Source organism: Notechis scutatus, chromosome 6, assembly GCF_049901735.1.
Source record: "Notechis scutatus isolate UNSWTSFEM ecotype Mainland chromosome 6, rNotScu1.2, whole genome shotgun sequence".
Taxonomy (NCBI): Eukaryota; Metazoa; Chordata; class Lepidosauria; order Squamata; family Elapidae; genus Notechis; species Notechis scutatus.
The window spans coordinates 72,058,987-72,080,551 of NC_142014.1; the positions used below are offsets into that span (position 1 = coordinate 72,058,987).

A 21,565-nucleotide genomic window follows, 5' to 3' on the forward strand; every position below is an offset into this window, starting at 1 on the left:
CCCCCAACACAAGCGATGTTGAGCTCACCACATCCTCCATGGCCACGCCTACCCCCCTCCCCATGCACCCCATGTCCCCATCCCAAGGTCAAACACAACCCTTATGCGGCTCTCAATGAAATTGAGTTTGACACCCCTACTATAGAAGAAGAGCAGATCACCCCAAAGGTAGCAAGGGCTCAATCCATACAGAACTTTGGAGATCACTATCAACATCTTGAATTGGGTCTGGATGTCTACCAGCAACCAGTGCTGTTTCTTCAACACAACTGTTATTCTATTCAGCTGGCGCTTTCTTACTTCCCTCCCTCTTTCTTTCTTACCCAATAGGTCCACTCTCTCTGAGAGTTTTCTGTTATTGCTCTTCATCAGACCTTTGCCCCAGGGTACCTTAAGAATATTCTAAAGCAGGGGTCTTCAAACTTGACAGCTTTAAGACTTGTTTATTTTATTTATTTATTTATTTTGTCAAGCATGCATTTGATAATGTAAGTATAAACATGATTATTACTACATGAAATAGATACGAATAAAAAGGAACATTAGGACAAGGACGGTAGGCACATTGGTGCACTTATGCATGCCCCTTACAGACCTCTTAGGAATGGGGTGAGGTCAACAGTAGACAGTCTGAGGTTAAAATGTTTGGGATTTGGGGAAGAAACCACAGAGTCAGGTAGTGTATTCCAGACATTGATCACTCTGTTGCTGGAGTCGTATTTCCTGCAATCGAATTTTGTGCGGTTTACCCTGAGTTTGTATCTATTGTGTGCTCGTGTATTGTTGAGGTTGAAGCTAAAGTAGTCATTGACAGGTAGGACATTGTAATGGATAATTTTATGTACTACGCTTAGGTCAGACCGAAGGCATTGTAGTTCTAGGTTGTCTAAGCCTAAAATTTCAAGTCTGGAGGCATAGGGTATTCTGCTGCAAGTAGAAGAGTGGAGGACTCTTCTCGTGAAATATCTCCATTGGACTCTCTCCATTGTATTAATGTCCAATATGCAGTGCAGATTCCAGACAGATGATCTGTACTCAGAATTGGTCTAGCAAATGTTTTGTGTGCTCTAGTTAGTACTTGTGGACTTCAACTCCCAGAATTCTTCCTCCAGTCATATTAGCTCAGGAATACTGGGAGTTGAAGTCCACAAGTCTTAAACTTGCCAAGTTTGAAGACCCTTGTTCTAAAGGCTGTCTTCCCAAGCTTTCACTAGAGTCAACAAGAACTGTGTCAAACACCTTGTATGCATATTGTATCTAAAGTAAAGGCATTACTGCTAAGCTACAGCCATTTGTGTTGGTTGAGGCTGCCTTGAAATATATTGTAGGCCTTACTGTGTGTTTCCCAGTTCCATTGGACATGCCACATCCAGCAAGACATGATGAAACATAAGTAATTCCGTTCTCCCCACAAACAGGGTCCCAAGTCTTTGTAGAGCAATTGCAGTGACGGTTACAATCAGCATACAAGTATGCATCTGTGTAGGACAATTCTTCTATCCTGAAAAACATGCACAAAGTTGAACAGAACACACATGCAATAAAAGAGAAGAAAGAACCTCTTGGAAATGAGGTTCTTCTCTTTTGGTTCTTCTCTTGGTGGCTTTGCTCAGTGCCAGCTTCACAACATCAAATCGGTTTGATGAAGATTTAAAGAATTATAATATCAAATTAAGCAAATCCATCAGAGGTGGTATTCAGCAGGTTCTGACCAATTCTGGAGAACCGGTAGCGGAAATTTTGAATAGTTTGCAGAACCGACAAACACCACCTCTGACTGAAGATTTTACAGTATCCTTCTCCTGCCATGCCCACCAAGCCACGCCCACAGAACCGGTAGTAAAAAAAAATTGAATCCCACCACTGAAATCCATGTCAGATTGGATGATCTACTTTGGGAAAGACTCCCTTTAAGCTTGAAAAGGGAAGTTCAGCTGAATAGTCTACATTCAACAATGTTGATTGCTTGAATTAGAACATCAAGTCAGTCCATTTTTCTGAATCAGACCAATCTGATGAATTGGCTTGGATGCAATTTGCAATGGCTTCCTTCAAACAATAGCGCAGCTTAAACAAAGAATAAACAAATAAACTTATAAGAAAAAAAAAAGCCCTTTCTCTAAGTGTGTACTAGACAAACAGAAGCCTTCAAATACTGGGGAAAGTTTGAAGATATCTATAGCACCTCATAAAATTCATTCACCATATTTAATAGAGCATGAAGGCTAAGTAGATGTCCAGTGGTGGGATTCAAATTTTTTTACTACCAGTTACTACTACCAGTGGCTTGGTGGGCATGGCTTGGTGGGCGTGGCAGGGGAAGGATACTGTAAAATCTCCATTCCAACCCCATTCCAGGGGGTAGGTTACTGCAAAATCCCATTCCCTCCCCAGTCCCCATCCACTAACCTGCTTTCCAGCTCCGTTCCCCTGTGCAGGGCAACAAAAGAAGACCCAGCCAATCAGCTGGGACTCGGGAGGCAGAGAATAAATAGATGGGGGCAGGGCTAGTCAGAGGTGGTATTTGCTAGTTTACCAGCTCTCCAGAAGTTGTCAGAAACTGCTGAATACCACCTCTGTAGACGTCCCATCAATTTGTGCTAAAAAGCATTATTGTTGGGAATGACACAGGTCAGATTAGTTAGTAAAGAGATTATCTCTTTCCAAAGAACTAATGGGAAAAAGAGAGTAGACTGAAGCAACAATAAGAGGCCGTTCTTCCTAAAATGTGTTTGTGCATTTGGAGAAGGATTAATGCAAAGCTGTCTGCTAGATGTCTTATCAAAAATAGATCCAAGTTCTCTTATTTCTAGGGGTTAAGTCTTAGGTGAGCAACCTGGGCCTCAGAAATTTACCTGACCACTAGAGGGCTGTAGAGAACTAGATGGATATGTGCTGTAATTGTTTTCCTGCCACCTAATGGTCATCTGGAGATTTGCAGCCCACCTATGGTCAACCCACTTAAGCCATACTCTTGCAGTTGTATGAGATCCTTAGTACTCTCAGAACTTGTGGTGGTGGTTTTTTTGCAGATGTTTCATTACCCAACTAGGTGACATATTCAGTGCTAGAAAGAAGCAAAACCCTTCTAGCACTGATGCTGTTACCTAGCTGGGTAATGAAACATCTGCAAGAAAACTACCAAGCTCAAAGAGCACCACAGTTCAACCCTGAGCTACAAATGTTTTCTTCTATCTTGTAGTTCTTTTGGCAGTAACATGGACACTTTTTTGTGATGGCCTTCTTCATCTTCTGGAGGCAAGTAGTTCCACTGATCAATTGTTCTCACTATCAGGAAATTCCTCCTTAGTTCTAGGTTGCTTCTCTCCTTGATCAGTTCCCATCCATTGCTTATTGTTCTGCCTTCAGGAGCTTTGGAGAATAACTTGACTTCCTTTTTCTTTGTGGCAGCCCCTGAGATATCGTAACATTGCTATCATGTCACCTTAACATAATAACAGAGTTGGAAGGGACCTTGGAGGTCTTCTAGTCAAACCTTCTATTGCTTGAAGGAGACACTATTTGTTCCTTTTCAGATTCACGAATGAAACAAATTGTTATTGACTGATAATTCCAAATATCAACACTATTGGCTTTTGTGAAGCAACCTGGAATAAGGGTTGGATCAGGTACGTACCCTTTATAAGAGACACTTAAACCAGCAACAGAACTGTTCTTGCAGAACATCACAAAAGCAGAAAAGTAGATAAGATATTCAATCAAGGAACTCCAAAACCCTATGTGGGCAGCTTGATATGTGTTTATCTTGAATTTCTTCATCATCAGGCCTCCAAAAAAATATCCAGCACATATGATTGGTAAATTGTATACACCTAGAATAAGAGACAGCAAAAACCAGGTTTTTGATTCCCACAAGATCTTCTCGACGGTTTTGTTGACTCCCATGTTTACACTCACATCCAGCCACCTGCATTCTCACACACATATATATCACACAATAGAATTCAACTATGCCTCCAGGCCTGAAATTTTGGGCCTGGACAATCTAGAACTATGCCGCCTGCCGTCCGATCTAAGCAATAGTTTACAAAATTGTCTGCTATAACATCTTGCCTGTCAGTGACTTCTTCAGCCTCAATCACAATAATACATGGGCAAACAACCGATACAAACTCAAGGTAAACCGCTCCAAACCCGATTGCAGAAAATACAACTTCAGCCACAGAGTGGTCAATGCCTGGAACGCCCTAACCGACTCCGTGGTTACAGCCTCAACCCCTCACAGCTTCAACCTCAAACTGTCTACTGTGGACCTCACTCCATTCCTGATAGGTCCTTAAAGGGGGCGTGCATAAGTGCACCAGCGTGCCTACTGTCCCTGTCTTACTGTCCTCATTTATCTGCATTTACTTCCTTTGTTCTTGTTTATGTTCATACCTATACTAGTTATCTTGTACATGTTTGACAAACAAATAAAATATTTACCTATGTAGAAAATGGCATCCGATGCAGAGATTCCATACTGCTGTTCCAAGTATTTGGGCATAAAAGTAATCATCCCAATCCAAGCGCTGAATTGAAATACGGTAATGCAAAGGAAAAGCATATAAACCCGATTGTAAAACAGACTCTTCAGGTAGGGAACAAAATCTGGAAACCAAACCACAGAAAAGGATCTCAGGTTATTTGCAGTCTTTGGTTCCAATAGAAGTTTTGCTTCCTATACTTTCTCTCCCATGTATAGATATAGGGATCAATTTGGTCTAGTGGTTAAAGCAACAGGCTAGAAACCAGAAGACCATTAATTCACATCCCGCCTCAGGCACGAAAACTGGTTGGGAAAAAACCTTGGGCAGGTCATTCTTTCTCAGCCCAACCTACCTCATAGGGTTGTTGCTTTGGGTAAAATAGGAAGAAGAAGGAGCATTCGGTATATTTGACACCTTGAATTGTTTATAAGAGTAATAAAGAGGTATATTAATTAAATAAAAAAAATTCAACTGATTTCAAGCTTGGCTACAAATTAAAACAAGAGAGGTCCATTCTGCGCAGCTTCCTGTATGAAAAAAAAATTGTGCAGGACTATTTGTATCTAATTGTGGCAAGAACATGCTCCTTTAGTCTCTGTCTTTTTCTCTTTTTTTGCTATGTTGCATTAAAATTACATCTTAAAATTAGTAGTTCTGGTATGTTGCATTAAAATTACATCTTAAAATTAGTAGTTCTGGTATTAAAATGTTCAGCAACCAAGCTGTAGGAAGAATACCAAGCTTACAATCTTCCCCATTATGTTGGATACCCTGTCAAGAGCAGGTAGTCCTTGATTTATGGCCAATTGCTCAGCAACTGCTCAAAGTTATAGCAGACCCTCCCCCCACACACACAAAAGGTTCCGAAGTTCCAAGGGCTAGTCCCTCCCATGGTCACATGACCGCCTTTTGGGTGCTCGGCAACCAGTCTGCATTTTACGGCCATACGCAGCATCCTGTGGTCACGTGACTGCAATTTACAGTGCTTACTTCCAGTTTTTGGCAAAAGCATCCCATAGGAAACAATGGGTTTACTTAAAGACTGTAGAATTCACTTAATCATTGTGCGGTCGTTGGATGACCACAGCATTTGCTTAACAACGATCATAAAAAAGGTCATAAAATCGGGTCTGGCTATGTACTGACATAACTTTAGTTACAACCTTAACAGGCAGACTCCATTATGGTCATAAGTTGAGGACTAACTGAAACCTTTAGGGTTTGGAATCAAACCTCTTGACCTTTTTAGTCTGGTATGTACTCCCATGTCCCAAAAGTGCTTTTTCAGGAGGCAGCTGGACTTTTTTGTTTTTCTTTTTTGAAGAAGTTTTGCTTCTCATCCAAGAAGCTTCTTCAGTTCTGACAAGATAGTAGGAAATGGAAGGATTTATGCTCCTTGCAGACAGCTGGTGATTCACATCCTTTTTAGTGGGTCATTGAAGCACTTGGAGGTTTACGACCCTCTAAAAGGATGCAGATGACCAGCTGTCTTCAAGGAATATAAATCCTTCCATTCCCCACTATCCTGCCAGAGCTGAAGAAGCTTCTTGGATGAGAAGCAAAACATCTTCAAAAAGCAAAACAAGGAAGTCCTGAAAAAGCACCTTTGGGACAACCATGACCTGGATGAATGAGAATCTCTACAGACATCTCCTCCCCAAGTCACTGGACACTGTTCTGTGGGACTATTCTGCTTTGGATACTGCAGGAGTCCAGCTCTTTCAAATTTTGCATTCTCGCTGTTACACGCCTAGTCTCCAAGCTGACCGCCATTTTGAGAATGGATCTGTCTGAATAGTAACTGGGTTGAGAGCAGAAGATGGGAGCTGCAAGGTGAAATGGAGGAGAGTCTGTTCTCCACCCTGTTCCACTCCATGGAACAGCTTTACCTGCCCTCGATCACCGTTGTTTAGGCTGCTTCTCAAAATGGGCTGATCAGCAGTGGGAACAGAAAAACCCATGACAAAAATACCTTTAAAAATAAAATGTGCCATAAAGCCTAAGAGTAGAGTTGGTTCTCTTCTAAACATCTCATCTGGGGAAGTTTAAAAAAAATCACTTTTCTTCCTGGCCTGACAATTTTTTTTCTACCTGGGAAACAGTTTCTTAGGATAGGAGTGATTACACTCAGAAACACTGCAGTTATCTAGCCCTGAAGGTAACTATCATAACCATGTCTGTTAATGGAGTCTTTGGCAACTGGAATTTTTTTTCTGGGCGATTCGAAACGTGTTGCTACTTATCCAATTTGATGTGATCAGATCAGCAAAACGTTTTGAATCAACAAAAGAAGAAATCCAGTTGCCACGACTCAGCTTCCAGATAACTTTACCTGGATGACTGAGAATTTTCATCGACATACCATAAACCATGATTGAAATCCTTCCAGCTGTAGCATTCGTGGCAACTTTAACTTATTATTAAATTATTTAAAGAGTTTCAGTCAAGAAAGCCCCATCATCTTCATTAAAAAAAAAAAAATGTGGTCCACTGTTGTATATTTGTTATGGTTTGGGATTTTAAGGATAATGTGTTTTGTTGAGGTTTTGTTTTGCTTTTTGCTCACCCTTGTAAAGTTCACGCAATTTTATTTTAGCCTGGCCTGTGTTTTCTGTTTTCAAGAGGGATTTGTTTCTCTTGGCTGTCACATCGGTCTTGTTTTCTTCCCCTTCTTTTACCAGAGTCTTGGGCAAGAAGCAGAAAGGGATGGCAACAAGGAAATTTGCAAAGGCGCATACTAGAACTCCCAGCCACCAGGCACCGACCCAACGGGCATCTGTGAGGGTTATCATCACCTCCTCTGATGAGAAAGGAAGATTAAGAGTCATCTGTTAGGCTTAGCGGTTGTGTGGGGTGCATTTATAGAGAGAGGGAAGGTAGAGACAATGGAGAGAACAGTTACCAACATCTTCATTCTTTATTCATTTTTATCTTCAGCACAGAGCTCCCATTTTTTAAATAGTCACTCCACTTTCTTTCTGGCTTTTAAGCCGCTTTTGCGACCACCGTTTCTCTGCAAACGCATTAGAGGAAAGGCTCCATCCTTTCTCCTGGTGCATTGCTGGGCAAGGTGGCCCCTGGTGGAATATGGGAAAGCTAACACCAAGCTGGGAAACTACCAGTTGGGTGAACTTCAGCTCCCAGAATTCTCAGCCAAGGCCAAACTGGTTGGGGAGTTCTTGGAGTTGAAGTCTGTACATCTGGAATTCACTAAGAACTTGGTTCTGTATTTGGCTCTATACTTAACTTGGTTAACTTTAACATAGCATCAGATGAAATAAATTTACAGCTCGCAGAAATTTATGCCGTTTAACAACATTTGGTCAGAAAAAGTGCTACTGATTTTTGCTGCCATAGACTAATACTGATTCCCTCCTGCGGTGGCTCTGTAGAGAGAGAGAGAGAGAAGAGAGAGAGGGAGGGTTGGAGAGAGACAGATGGATAGAAGAATGAGTGGATAGATGGGTGTGTGGATAGAATAGAATAGAATAGAATAGAATAGAATAGAATAGAATAGAATAGAATAGAATAGAATAGAATAGAACAGAACAGAACAAAACAGCACAGCATAGCATAGCATAGCATTGAATTGAAATCTTTATGGGCCAGGTGTGATTGGACACACAAGGAATTTGTCTTTGGTGCATATACTGAGTGCACATAAGAAAAAATAAAATACATTCATCAAGAATCATAAGATACAACACTTAGTGATAGTCATAGGTTACTATAAGCAATCAAATCATACATAGGTTACTAATACGCAATCAAAACATACTAGGAAAACAAATAAAACAATATAAATTATAAAGATACAAGCAACAGGGTTATAGTCATAAGTGGGAAGAGATAGGTACTATGAAGGATGAGAAGAAGAATAGTAATGATAGATAGATAGATAGATAGATAGATAGATAGAGAGAGAGAGAGATAGATAGATAGATAGATAGATAGATAGATAGATAGATAGATAGATAGATAGATAGATAGATAGATAGATAGATAGAGACACAGACAGATTGATTGACTGACTGACTATATGTAGTTATGTAACTTTCCTATAACTTATACTATAGAGATAGCCAGCTGCTCTCCAGATGTTCAGGGCAACATCAACTCTTATCATTTCTAGCCAACATGGAAATAATTAGGTTTGGGGTTCAAATAGTTGGAAAGCCATATTCAGTGTCATGATGTCACTGTGCAAGGTCAGTGATGGATCCACGATGGCATGTTGACCTTAATTATCAGGCCACTACGTTTCCATTCATGACAAAGCAAAGTTAAAATAGTCACTGTTAACAACTGGCATTAGACACTAACACTCCAAAGTTGGAAAATTCAGAAAGACATGCATGGAATTCATTTTTCTAGTGATTAATGGTTATAGATTTTGTCTGTAACCAATTGTCTTACCCAGGTTTATGAATCCAATATCCACGTACAACTGAGCACAATAAGAGCCAATCATTAAACCAAATAAAGGACCCAAGACAGTTGCTATTTGTAGACAGCCTAAAGGAGTGGAAAAGATTCAAACATGTTAAACATTGCATACATGTACATAAACAGATGAGCTGGCATTGCAATGTCAGAACACACTTTTCCGCCTTCTAACGAAGCATCTAGATTCCACAGCCACTCAGGTAATTGTCCCAAAGGTGCTTTTTTTCAGGAGGCAACTGGACTTTCTTGTTTTTTCTTTGAAGACATTTCACTTCTCATCTAAGAAGCTTCTTCAGCTCAGACTGGAGGGTGGGGAATGGAAGGATTTCTATTCCTTGCAGACAGCTGGTCATTTGCACCTTTTTAGAGGGTCACTGAGGCCATTTGGAGGTTTATCTGTGTCTTCAGGGTCACCTGAGTTGTGCTCCTGGTTCCTGTAGTCTGCAATTTTTTTTCCCCCTCTGGAAATCCATTTCTACTTCCACCCCATTCAAAGGGTGCTCATCCCAAATTGCATAGCTAAAAGTCTGTGAAGATTCTCAGTCATCCAGGTCCTGATTGTCCAAAAGATGCTTTTTCAGGATGTGGATGACTGAGAATTGCTACAGACAGAATAACTTTATTACGGTCTTAGACCAGCAATAGACATCAACTAGTACTGACTGATAACTACCCCTCCCCCTGAAAGTCCGTAGGCTTTGACCAAGGAAAGCAAGTAGTAATCAATAGAATGAAGGACATGGAGTTCCAAGAAGAACTAAATAGGTTGGCTCGCCACAGCAGGGACAGAATCAAACAGGGAGTGTGGAAATCAGCAAGATATCTAAATGATCTGATCTTCCCAAAACAAAGAATAACATTCTTCAGAGCCAGATTTAATATTCTCCCATCAGCACTCCTTCAGGGCAGGTATAAGAAAACACCAATAGCAGAACAGGTATGCATATGTGGTAAAGGAGAAGTTGAAAATATCTCACATGTTTTATTGTACTGTGAGTTATACAGAGTTTATAGGTCATTGTATACTCTCCCCTTACGAGAGAGATTGCCAGGGAGGGGAGACAATTTTTTATGCAGACTTTGCTACAGACACTCAGGTATTTGTGTGCTACTCAAAGGAACAGTAGGTATTTAATTAGGTTACTGGCTGACCGGATTATATATAAATTACTGGATTCTGGAAATATATTAATATACTTGCAGGTAGTCCTTGAGTTACGTCCATTCATTTAGTGACTGTACAGGTAGCCCTTGACTTACAACAGTTCAAAGTTAGTGACCATTCAAAGTTACAATGGCACTGAAAAAAGTGACTTATGTCCATTTTTCACACTTGTGACTGTTGCAGCATCCCCATGGTCACATAATTTACATTCGAAAGCTTGACAACTGGTTCATATTTATGATGGCTGCAGTGTCCTGAGGTCATGTGGTCGTCTTTTGCAACCTTCTGACAAGGAAAGTCAATGGGGAAGCCAGATTCGCTTAACAACTTAATAACTGCTGTGATTCACTTAACGAATATGGCAAGGAAAGTCATAAAATGGGGCAAAACTCACTTAACAAATTTCTCCCTTAGCAACATAAATTTAGGGCTCAATTTATGTAGTTGTAAGTCAAGGCCTGTATAAAATCATGGCAGCACTGAAAAAACGGACTTATGACTGGTACCTCATGGTGGCATGATATTGTTCCTGTTGCTTGGCAATCAGCTCACACTTAATGACAGTTGTAGTACCCTGGAGTCATGTGATCACTATTTGTGACCTTCCCTGCCAGCTTCCCACAATAGGGAAGCCATCAGGAAGTCACAATTTACTTCAGTAAGTCACTCTTCCCACCATTTTTTCCTCCCAAGGAGATCCTGGACAGCTGGGCAACTGTGGCACCCAGCAGTTGAGTATCTGCCCACCATGCCATACTTCTGCCATGCCATAATACCCTCCCACCTGTCCAGTCTTGTGCTGGATCACAGCACTTACCCATACAACCACCCATACTCATGCATGCCACAGCAACAACTCCCACCCATCTGTACTCTATAGCACTCATCGACCATCACCCCTACTTATGAGCCACCTAAGGAAAATGTTGCCATGACCGGGACTTATGATTTCGTTCCAGCTTCCCCATTGACTTTGCTTATTGGGAGTGGCAGGAAGTCAGATTCAGAATCACATGAGGTCTTGCTTAATGACCCACAATTATTCCTTAAAAACAGCAATAGGGATCACCAGGGTTGTTGTCGCTAAGACATCATGCTTTAGGACTGCATTGCTTAACAATGGAAATTCCAGTTCCAACTGCCATCATAACTCAAGAACTATCTGTACAAATAAATTGCATTTTCTTGTGAGCACTGTGATTGCACTGGAAATGTGTTACTTCAGTTGAAGCTAAAGTGAAAATCCCAGGATCCTGTATCCTGTAGTACAGGAGTCCCCAACCGCGGTCCAGCGGACCCAGTACCGGCAGCGGAACAAGCCTTACCGGGCGCTGGTTGCTGGGCGCCACCATCTTTGGTAAAAAAGCAATTTTCGTCAAAAAGATGGCGGCGCCAGCGCTTCGGTGAGCTTTTCCGGGTGAAAGCCATTCTACCGAAAAAGCTCACCAGGCTGCTCAGCGCGCCATTTTGGCGAAACAATCACTCGATGGCGTCACCGGAAGTGATTTTAAAATCAAAAAAAGATGGCGGCGCCCAGCTAACATGAGAACCGGGCGCGGCGCCAGCTGGCGCGGAACCGGGCTGCGGCGTCGAAAAGGTTGAAGGATCCCTGCTGTAGTACATTCGGTGCTACAAATTTCTTCCTCTTTGGTTATAAAAGCCTTTTTAAAAAGTTTTTTTAAAATATGACATTTGGACATTTGCAAGCTTACCTATGTAGAATGGAGAATTTTCTGCTCTTGCAAAATCTTCTACATAGGAGATGCCTAAAGGTGTGATGGGCGTTTCACCTATTCCTCGTATGATGTTTCCTATTAGCACAGATATCCACATCAAAGATCCTTCTTGTTCCTCACATTCTAAAAAGGGCAATAATAAGCAGAAACCATAAACCAAAAAATGCATGAGGGGAATGTTCATAGACATAGATGTTCAAAGCTGTTGATGATTTTCATTGATCAGTAAGGAAATGGATGTGAATCAGCGACAAAAATTATGTGTGAATGACCAAGCACAATTGTTTACACAGCATATTGTACTTTCCTTGTTCATTCGACAAGGGAATATAGATACTCCTCGACTTACAACAGTTTGTTTGGCAGCTATTCAAAATTACAATAGCAATGGAAAAAGTGACTTATGATCATTTTTCACACTTATGACTGTTGTGGCACCCCCATGATCAAAATTCAGATGCTTGGCAACTGATTCATATATACGACGGTTTCAGTATCCCGAGGTCACGTGATTACCTTTTGTGACTTTCTGATAAGCAAAATCAAAGGGGAAGCCAGATTCATTTAAAAACCGTGTTACTAACTTAACAGCTGCAGTGATTCACTTTACAACTGTGAAAAGAAAAGTCACAGAACAGGGCAAAATTCACTTAACATATGTGTCACTTAGCAACAGGAAATATTGGGCTCCATTGTGGTCATAAGTTGAGGACTACCTGTCATCTGGCTTCTATTGGCTTCCTTGTTATAATGGCATGAATGAGCATTCTGGTTGCTATTGTCAGGCCCATAGAATGAGGACCATACGTTAAGTTCCATTTAAGAAACTTTATTGATCAAGTTTATACACAAGAAGCTAATCAACTGGCGGTCAGCACTAAAATGGCACTAGAGTTAACAGAATTCAAGAGAGGGTTGATTTTGGAGCATTTGTGGACACGTCATGATTTTAGGCTGAACCCTCTCTTGACTCTTTCCCCAGGGTCTGTCTCTACTTCTCCTACAGCTTTTGGCTGACTTGCTATGATGTCACAGAAGATCCAGGAAACCTAATAATAACAACTGTCAAACTGTCAACTGGACTAATGTTAATCAACAGTCAAACAGGCTTGTTTAGGCTTTAGTTATTCTGATTACCTTCTACCACTGAGACAGGAAAATAACATTTAGAGGAAGCTAAACAGACCAAAAGGAAAACTTTACCTTCTGAAGGTAACAGGGTAGATTTGAACCTGTCACTTTGATTTGCAAGGCAAACAGCCATACTTGAAGAAACATTGTCAGAAGTGGAAGCTGTGTTTTCATACTGGTACCTGTGAATCAAAATAAACTGCATAAAATGGCACTAGGGTGTGTTTGTTCTTTCCATGTGGGTAGGGGGAGTACATGGGCAAGCTTTAGTGGAGAAATTCAGGGTATCATCTATGTCACACCACAACATGTAACTATTGTGCTATTGTTGCTCTCTAGCACGAGGACAGAATAATCTGTTCATTCATCTATTTAGCAGAATCATAGACAAAATCCCTTCATTTAGCAGTGGTCCTGCAAGAGACTAACATTTTTTAAGGGAGCACAGTTGACCACAGAGAACAAATACGAAGTACTCAAAATATATTATTCTGCATCTTTTGCACAAACTGAGTTAATGAGTTATATCATCATGACTTCCATTGGATACCTTTAGGGGAATGTGTATCAGTCTATAAAAAGAAATATACTTACTCCTTGGATATATTTGACTTTCTGATCCTACCTCATGTGAACTATGTACTGAGTCATTTATTCCTCCAAAGGAATATTTAGAATATTTACAGAATTAGCAACCCAGAACAAGAATGAATGAGGGTCATTGGTTTTGGCGATGCGGGAGAAGGAGGGGGAAGATGAGAAACAATGCATTACAATGACATGACACAAACCACACAGAGGACATACATGCACCTGACATCTACTGTTAAATATAGCTATATAGGTAAATATAATAATATGCAAGTATGAAAGGCTACATTTGGTGTTGTGACAGCACCACTCACGTTTTGTCATTGTCGCATTGTATTTGCAGCGTATTTGCAGCATCCCAGGGTCATGTGACCTACCCAATCAAGTCAGGTTTTACTTAACGACTGTGTGATTCACTTAACAAAGGCAGGGATTCACTTATCAACCATGACAAAAAAAAAGCTCATAAAATCATTCATGGGTCCCTTAAACACCCACTGGGTCAGCAATAGAAATTTTGGTTCCAACTGTGGTTGCAAGTTGAGGACCTACCCATGTGAGAATTAGATAAGATCGGGAACTTACCTCCCCATTAGAAAATGAGGCAGTGCTATCAAAACACATCCCAAGCCCATGGCTGCACATCCAAGCCCAATCATGCGTGGCCTGTGAAGTTTTGATCCCAAGTAACTCACAAAGACGATCACCAGCAGGTCGCCTGTAGAAATAAACTAGGCTAAGTACAAATAGATTTGTAAAAAAAAAAAAGATGTTGAGACTCTAGAAAGAGTGAAGAGAAGAGCAATAAAGAGGATTAGGAGACTGGAGGCTAAAACATATGAAGAACGGTTGTAGGAACTTGGCATGGCTAGTCTAGTGAAGAGAAGAATTAGGGGTGACATGATAGCAGTTTTCCAGTATCTCAGGGGCTGCCCCAAAGAAGGGGGAGTCAAGTTATTCTCCAGAGCACCAGAAGGCAGGACAAGAAGCAATGGGTAGAAACTAATCAAGGAGAGAAGCAACTTAGAACTAAGAAGAAATTTCCTGACAGTGAGAATAATTAACAGTGGAACAGCTTGCCTTCAGAAATTGTGGATGCTCCAACACTGGAAGCTTTTAAGAAGAGATTGGACAACCATTTATCTGAAATGGTATAAGGTCTCCTGCCTGAGCAGGGGGTTGGACTAGAAGACCTCTAAGGTCCCTTCCAACTATTCTATTCTATTCTATTCTATTCTATTCTATTCTATTCTATTTCTTCATTCCTAAGTTTTCATTCTTCCTGTCTAATCATCTTAGATTAGAATATGCTTTATCATGCTGATGTTTGGTATAACCACATTAAATACATGTAAAATTTAAATAAATGTGCTTATTTGTTAGGATATTAAATTTATTAGCTGGAACAGTAAAACTGTACAATGGGACAGAACACACGGTTGGAGTTGATTGGTTGGAGAGTGCCTGGCTCGTACCTGGAGCAATCTACACTATGATTGGTTGCTGTGTTTCCTTTTTTTCCCGCCTTTTTCTTCTGTGCACTCTGTATACTGTTTGAGTTACTTCGTGATGCTTCTGTGTTCCTGACTGTCTTGCCTGATGTTAATATAAACTATAAACATATTTATTTATATAAAACTACATGTTTCTGTCAGCATCTCTGACTTTTTTTGGATAGTTGCTGCACAATTCCTTGCCATTTATTGCAAACCTGTGCCTACCCATTTCGAAGGCTCCATTGATAACTCCAACCAGATAGGCAGGGAGGTTGAAACGCCTTTCAATCTGAGTCAGCATGCTGTTTATGTACGCCCCACTCATGGTCTTGGTCAGATAGGCTAAATATAACAATATTAAAAATACCTAGAAGGAAATGAGGAAAATCAACAGGGAATTAATCACATCAAATTCACTGGCACGTAAAGTGTGGGATTGAGACCAGGATGTTTCCCACTCAATGGATTTGGGCTGGGAACAATCTCTCTCTCTCTCTCTCTCTCCCCTCTCCTTTCCTCTCCCCTCTCCCTCTCCTTCCCTCTCCCTTTCTCTCCCCCCTCTCCCTCCCTCTCCCTCTCCCCTCTATCTCTCTCTCCCCCCGTCGCCCTCTCCCTCTCCTTCCCTCTCCCTCTCCTTCCCTCTCCCTTTCTCTCCCCCTCTCCCTCCCTCTCCCTCCCTCTCCATCTCTCTATCTCTCTCCCTCTCTCTCTCTCTCTCTCCCTCCCTCTCCCCCTCTCTCTCCCTGTCACTTTTTTTTTTTTTTTTAAAAATCTACTTTATAAAGTTTCAAGGACAGATAAAATACAAACTAACAGGAAAATAAAAATAAAAATAGGGAGAAAGGCAATGAAAAGGGAGAAAAAAGGAAAAAAATTAACAGTATAAATACGTAATAAAAATAGCCTCTTACTCTAAATTAAACAACCCCTCCCCCAAAAGGGGGGGGGGGGGGGGGGGGGGGGGGGGGGGGGGGGGGGGGGGGGGGGGGGGGGGGGGGGGGGGGGGGGGGGGGGGGGGGGGGGGGGGGGGGGGGGGGGGGGGGGGGGGGGGGGGGGGGGGGGGGGGGGGGGGGGGGGGGGGGGGGGGGGGGGGGGGGGGGGGGGGGGGGGGGGGGGGGGGGGGGGGGGGGGGGGGGGGGGGGGGGGGGGGGGGGGGGGGGGGGGGGGGGGGGGGGGGGGGGGGGGGGGAAAAAACATAAGATGGACCAATTAGACAATCAAAATAACATTAGAATTATATAACAAAATAACCTCTCACTCTAAATTTAAGCATAAATATAAAGGAATATATAGTATACAGGTTTAACAGTGAGATAGTGGGACTTCCAGCTGTATGATTTGAGTAAGATGCTTCTTCTTGCTTGCTTATGCATAAAAAAGATATATTTATCTAGTTTTTAAGCTTAGCTCCTATTTAGACAAGGCACACCAACTAATGCTGGTAATGTGTGAAGTTGGCTGGGCGGGATGTATTCAGGAGACAAACCATGGCTTAAGAATGTTTCTAGTATTTGCATGCGTGTGTATTGACAATTGATGTCTTTTCCCCCCTACAATGGCCCAGATAGATTCCTTTATTGACAACTATTATTCCTTTATTGACAACTATTATGTATGCAATTGCTCCCTTTTTCTGGCTTTTCCAAGTGGCACTCCTGTTCCCTTATGTAACTGTAAGAACATGCCTGGCTCTATCGGTTGCAAATGTATCAGGTTCAGTCTGAAATGGTTAGCTTTTAAAAGGCCAGAGTAATTTAAGACAGTTTAGCTTTAATCTCATTTGTTCTGTTTGTAGACTATGGAAACCATCTGCAAAATGTGTAGGGCATTTTTTTTCTTCTTCCCTGAGAATGTTTTTTCTGGTGAGACCGGTCTATTAGGGCAACCCGGTCTACCCAAATATGGGACAGAGGATACTGCCTCTGCTTTTGCCTTTCAGCCTCAATCCAGGAGTGTTCGCAGGCAGTCGCTTCCGCAACAAACTATTTTTGTGTTAAATTTTAATTTACCGACAACAAAATAAAGGGAGACTAGTATAGTTATTCTTCCTTGAGAGTTATAGCGGCTGTCTGGCACGCTAAAATTCTTAACAATTTTGAAAATGAACTTTTTGGATAGGCAAAAAATTTGAGCCAAAAGAAATTACATTTTGTTGCAATAGACACATATGCAAAGATTTCCACTTCCTGAACTCTCTCTTTCACATTGCACATTCTCCCTGTTCTGTAATGGTATATGGGAAAGACCTTGGGAGACCCCGCAAAGAGATGCTTCCTAGGGAACAGTTAGATAAGAGACATCACAGCTTGCAGCTGGATAGTGGTGGGGGACAAGAGGTCCCAAAGACACCTTCCTTGGTTTCTCAGGCCGTAAAGGTGGGTGAATTGTACTTCCACACTTGCAAAATTGATATCATCCTCACCAGGTAGACCAGGCAGGAAATAAGACCAGATGAACTAATTCTACTTTATTGTAAGACTACATTAAAGGAACCTTGCAAATCTGAAAGTGTCAATTTAATGTCTCATGTGGGACTTTTGGCATAAAACCAACCCTTGTATATATTTTAACAGATGTTCAGATTCTTCCAGGCAAGGAATCGGGAGGTTAGTTAAGCCTACAAAGTATTATTCATTTATTGTCAATGAGTTAGCCTTGTTTGCCCTTTTGTTCTCATGTTTTTGCTTTTGTTATGCTTCTCTCTTTCTCTTTGTATTTGTTATATTGACGCTTTTAACCACATTTACCATCCAGAGTGGCCTTGGCAAAATGGGCAACATATATATTGAAATAAATGAATAATACATTTGGACTGCATCTTGGATAATCATATTCTCCCAATGTTTTTTTTTCTGAAAGACTCCCAATGACATTAATCTAACACGGTCCTGAATGGACATGTATAGAATTGTGTGTGTGTGTGTGTGTGTGTGTGTGTGTGTGTGTGTGTGTGTGTTTTATTTGTAGGCCAGGAAACTATAAACTCAGCACAATCCACGACAGTTTATTCCTAAAATCTGTTTCTTCGTTGTGTTATTATTTTCCAAAACAGCCTGGTTTTGTTTTTGTTTTTCTAAAAAGCATTCCTATTCCATGTCAACTCAGCTTTTATACACACAGCTTCCTAAAGTCAATCTCAGATAAGACTTGAGCAAGAAAAAAAAATCTGATTAAAACTCTGCAGTCTGCAATTACATGAAGCATTTCAATAGTGGAATTTTCTACTCTAAGGTTGGAATCTCTTCTTTGTCATATAGATCTAGATTAGTATTTCTCAACCTCACCAACATTAAGATGTGTGGACTTCAATTCTCAGAATTCCTCAGTTGCCTGCTTAATTCAGGTATATATTAACATAGTTTCCAGAGTAAAGGTCCAGTTTAAAGTCCATTGGCACCAGCAAAAACTTGTTAGTACACAAACCCTGTGCTTATATAATGGATAAAGCAAAGAGGTCAACTGCCTTTTTCAACCCTTCACTTTTTATCCAATTGGCACAATTACAACTGGTGGTAAAAGAATTTGGGAGAAGCAACAGATTAGACCCAACATACTGTATGAAACACTCTCTTCCAACTTTACATCTGGGTTTGGTCTAAGTATCAAACCTAAACTTAGAGTAAGAGTCCACCATTATGCTATTTACCTTACATGGGATGCCTAAACTAGTAAACCATATTATTTCTTCGCTTGCTGCCCACATAAACAAAGGCATGAACTACTCTGAATCACAAATTATTTAAACCGGGAGTGTCAAACTCAAGGCCCGGGGGCTGGATCTGGTCCACCGGGTGCTTAGATCTGGCCCGTGGGGCTGCCCTGCAAACATCAAAGGACTGGCCCACCATACCTTTGCCAGGGAAATGGGACTTGGGAAGCCACTGTGATCCTTCTGGGCTCCATTTTCGCTGGCAGAGGGTTGCAGGAGGCCGTCGCAGCAGAAAATGGAGCTCGGGAGCCTGTTTTTACTGGCAGCATACTTGGGCCACCACAGGTACTCCCCGACCCAGGTGATTTCATGCTGGCCATGTCTACCCATGCCACACACACACACACACACACACACACACACACACACCTGAGGTCAAACGCAACCTTGATGCAACCCTCAATGAAATTGAGTTTGATACCCCTGAAATAGAATAACATTTGTTGCCAAATGGATTTTCCCAAGCAATCTATATACAAGCATATACTGTATATGAAATAAGTTTTATATATACAGTGGAACCTTGGGTCATGAACGCTCTTGCTCGCGACCAAATCGGGTGGCGAACAAAAAATCTGACTGATTTTTGAATCAGGCCATGATTCAGGCCATGATTCCAAAATTGGGTAGTGAACAAAATCGGCGTGGAAAGATTCCCTTTCTGTGCCAATTTGTCCTTCGGCGCTATTTTGGGGGGTGGTTTTTTTTGCCCGCGTATGTGCAGATGGTCGTGCTTTTGGTCACGACCAAATCGGGTTGTGGCTGAAATCCTGGAAATGGATTACAGTCACGACCCAAGGCTCCACTATATCGGGAATAATAAGTTGCTGATACCTTCAATTTGGACAGGGAACAAGCAGACGTTAACTTCTTAGAGCCCTTCATGTCACTTTTCAGATCAGATGGGATGTCCTCTTTGTAGTTATTTGCCTCGGTCTTGCTGACCGTCTTAAAGAAGAGACAGAGAAACAAACATGGATGACATAATGAAACAAACTTTCAAAACTAGTGAGAGAGGTGTAGATATCTGGGAGAGCTAAGCTCTCACTAGACTCAAATGGAAGTGTTAAGACACAGAGATTAAATTTTCAGTTTTGTACAGGAGGTTTCTACTGAAACTGTTGAGTCTAAGTATCAGATAGAGTTAGAACTAAATCTTAAGCCCCTGTGAAAAGTTTGAAATATGGAGAGACTGTTGATTTAAATGCAAGCATTCCAAATACAAATAGGGATAGATATTTTATTTATTGAGTTTTAGATCCTTGGAAACCAAACTTCAACCTTAGATACAATTCCTAAGGTGTGCAACATTTTTTTTCTACTCCAATGTAGTACAGTATAGCTTTATTGATTAGGCAATTTATCATATCAAAAGCAGTAGCTGTCAGTGGCAATAAAATACTATAAAATAAGGTAAAGTGAAATAAGATGAGATAAAATAGAGGAAGATAAAAATGGAATGAAAGATAAAAGAGTGAGAAGAAATAACATGAAATGAAATAGCATGCAGAAGCATCAGATAAGTACCAAAATACAAATCAGTGCATGTTTAATTGAATGCATCCTTTCCCCATGTTGGTGCAGTGGTCAGAATGCAGTATTGCAGGCTAATTCAACTCACTGCCAGGAGTTCGATCCTCACTGGCTCAAGGTTGACTAAACCTCCCATTCTTCCAAGGTCCGTAAAATAAGGACTCAGATTTGGGGGGGGGCATGGGGGGGCAATATGCTGACTCTGTGGGAATGGTGCAGTGGCCTAGAAGTGGAGCTCTCGCCTCACAAAATCAGTAGGTTGTAAATTCGATCCTAGGTTAGAGGCAGATATTTCTCTCTCTGGGCTCTCTGAGAATATATCTGCTGAACAAAACCCAGCATTGGTGACAGGAAGGGCATCCGGCCAGTAAAACACTCTGCTAGCTCTATTCAATTGCCCAGACTCTACCCTGACAGGGTTGTTAAGTGCTGATGATGATGAATATGCTAACTCTGTAAACCTCTTAGAGCCGTGATGGCGAACCTATGGCACACGTGCCGGAAGTGGCACGGAGAGCCATTTCTGCTGGCACACAAGCCATCACCTGGAACAGATCCACTGCGCATGTGCGCGCCTCCTGTCAGCCAGCAGATTGTAGGGCATCTGCCGTGCATGCGTGGTAAGCAGGATGCACATGGGAGACACGCGCGTATGCGCAGTGGCACATGGTGCACGCGGGGGCAGTGTGCACAGGGGGTCTCGCACACTTGCACAGGGGTGGGGGGATGTACGTATAGCATTATGGGTACAGGTACAAATGCTTGCGCGCACTTTCGGCATGCAACAATTAAAAGGTTAGCCATCACTGCCTTAGAGACTGCTGTAAAGCATGATGAAGTAGTATATAAGTAGAACAGAACAGAACAGAACAGAACAGAACAGAACAGAATAGAATAGAATAGAATAGAATAGAATAGAATAGAATAGAATAGAATAGAATAGAATAGAATAGAATAGAATAGAATAGAATAGAATTCTTTATTTGCCAAGTGTGATTGGACGCACAAGGAATTTGTCTTGGTGCAAATGCTCTCAGTATACATAAAAGAAAAGATACATTTGACAGGAGTCGACAGTCATAATGTACGACACTTAATGATAGTCATAGGGTACTGTTAGGGATGTACGTCACCTAACAGCTATTTGGGTTGGAAATATATAAACCAGGATAGACATTTTAAAACTGTATCTTTAAGAAAATGCAAAATTGTAATTAGGTGTGGTTTCTCAAACAGCCATAAGATGGAGCCAGAAACCTGGGTTATCT

The 21,565-nt window shown here is 41.4% G+C and overlaps 1 protein-coding gene across 4 annotated transcripts in view; it reads right to left on the reverse strand.

The window, feature by feature from the left end:
* Positions 1-21,565, reverse strand: part of SLCO1A2 (solute carrier organic anion transporter family member 1A2) — a 41,204-nt gene that overhangs the window by 10,829 nt on the left and 8,810 nt on the right. For all 4 annotated transcript variants that reach the window (XM_026678233.2, XM_087968762.1, XM_026678230.2 and 1 more), the window contains 10 exons: positions 19,599-19,712; positions 15,281-15,422; positions 14,145-14,277; positions 13,041-13,150; positions 11,814-11,960; positions 8,907-9,005; positions 7,057-7,290; positions 4,447-4,611; positions 3,638-3,833; positions 1,336-1,501 (listed from right to left, as the gene is read on the reverse strand). In XM_026678233.2, coding sequence (XP_026534018.2) covers positions 1,336-1,501; positions 3,638-3,833; positions 4,447-4,611; positions 7,057-7,290; positions 8,907-9,005; positions 11,814-11,960; positions 13,041-13,150; positions 14,145-14,277; positions 15,281-15,422; positions 19,599-19,649 — 1,443 coding nt within the window. In that variant the 5' untranslated portion in view covers positions 19,650-19,712. The remainder of the gene's footprint in view (positions 1-1,335; positions 1,502-3,637; positions 3,834-4,446; positions 4,612-7,056; positions 7,291-8,906; positions 9,006-11,813; positions 11,961-13,040; positions 13,151-14,144; positions 14,278-15,280; positions 15,423-19,598; positions 19,713-21,565) is intronic.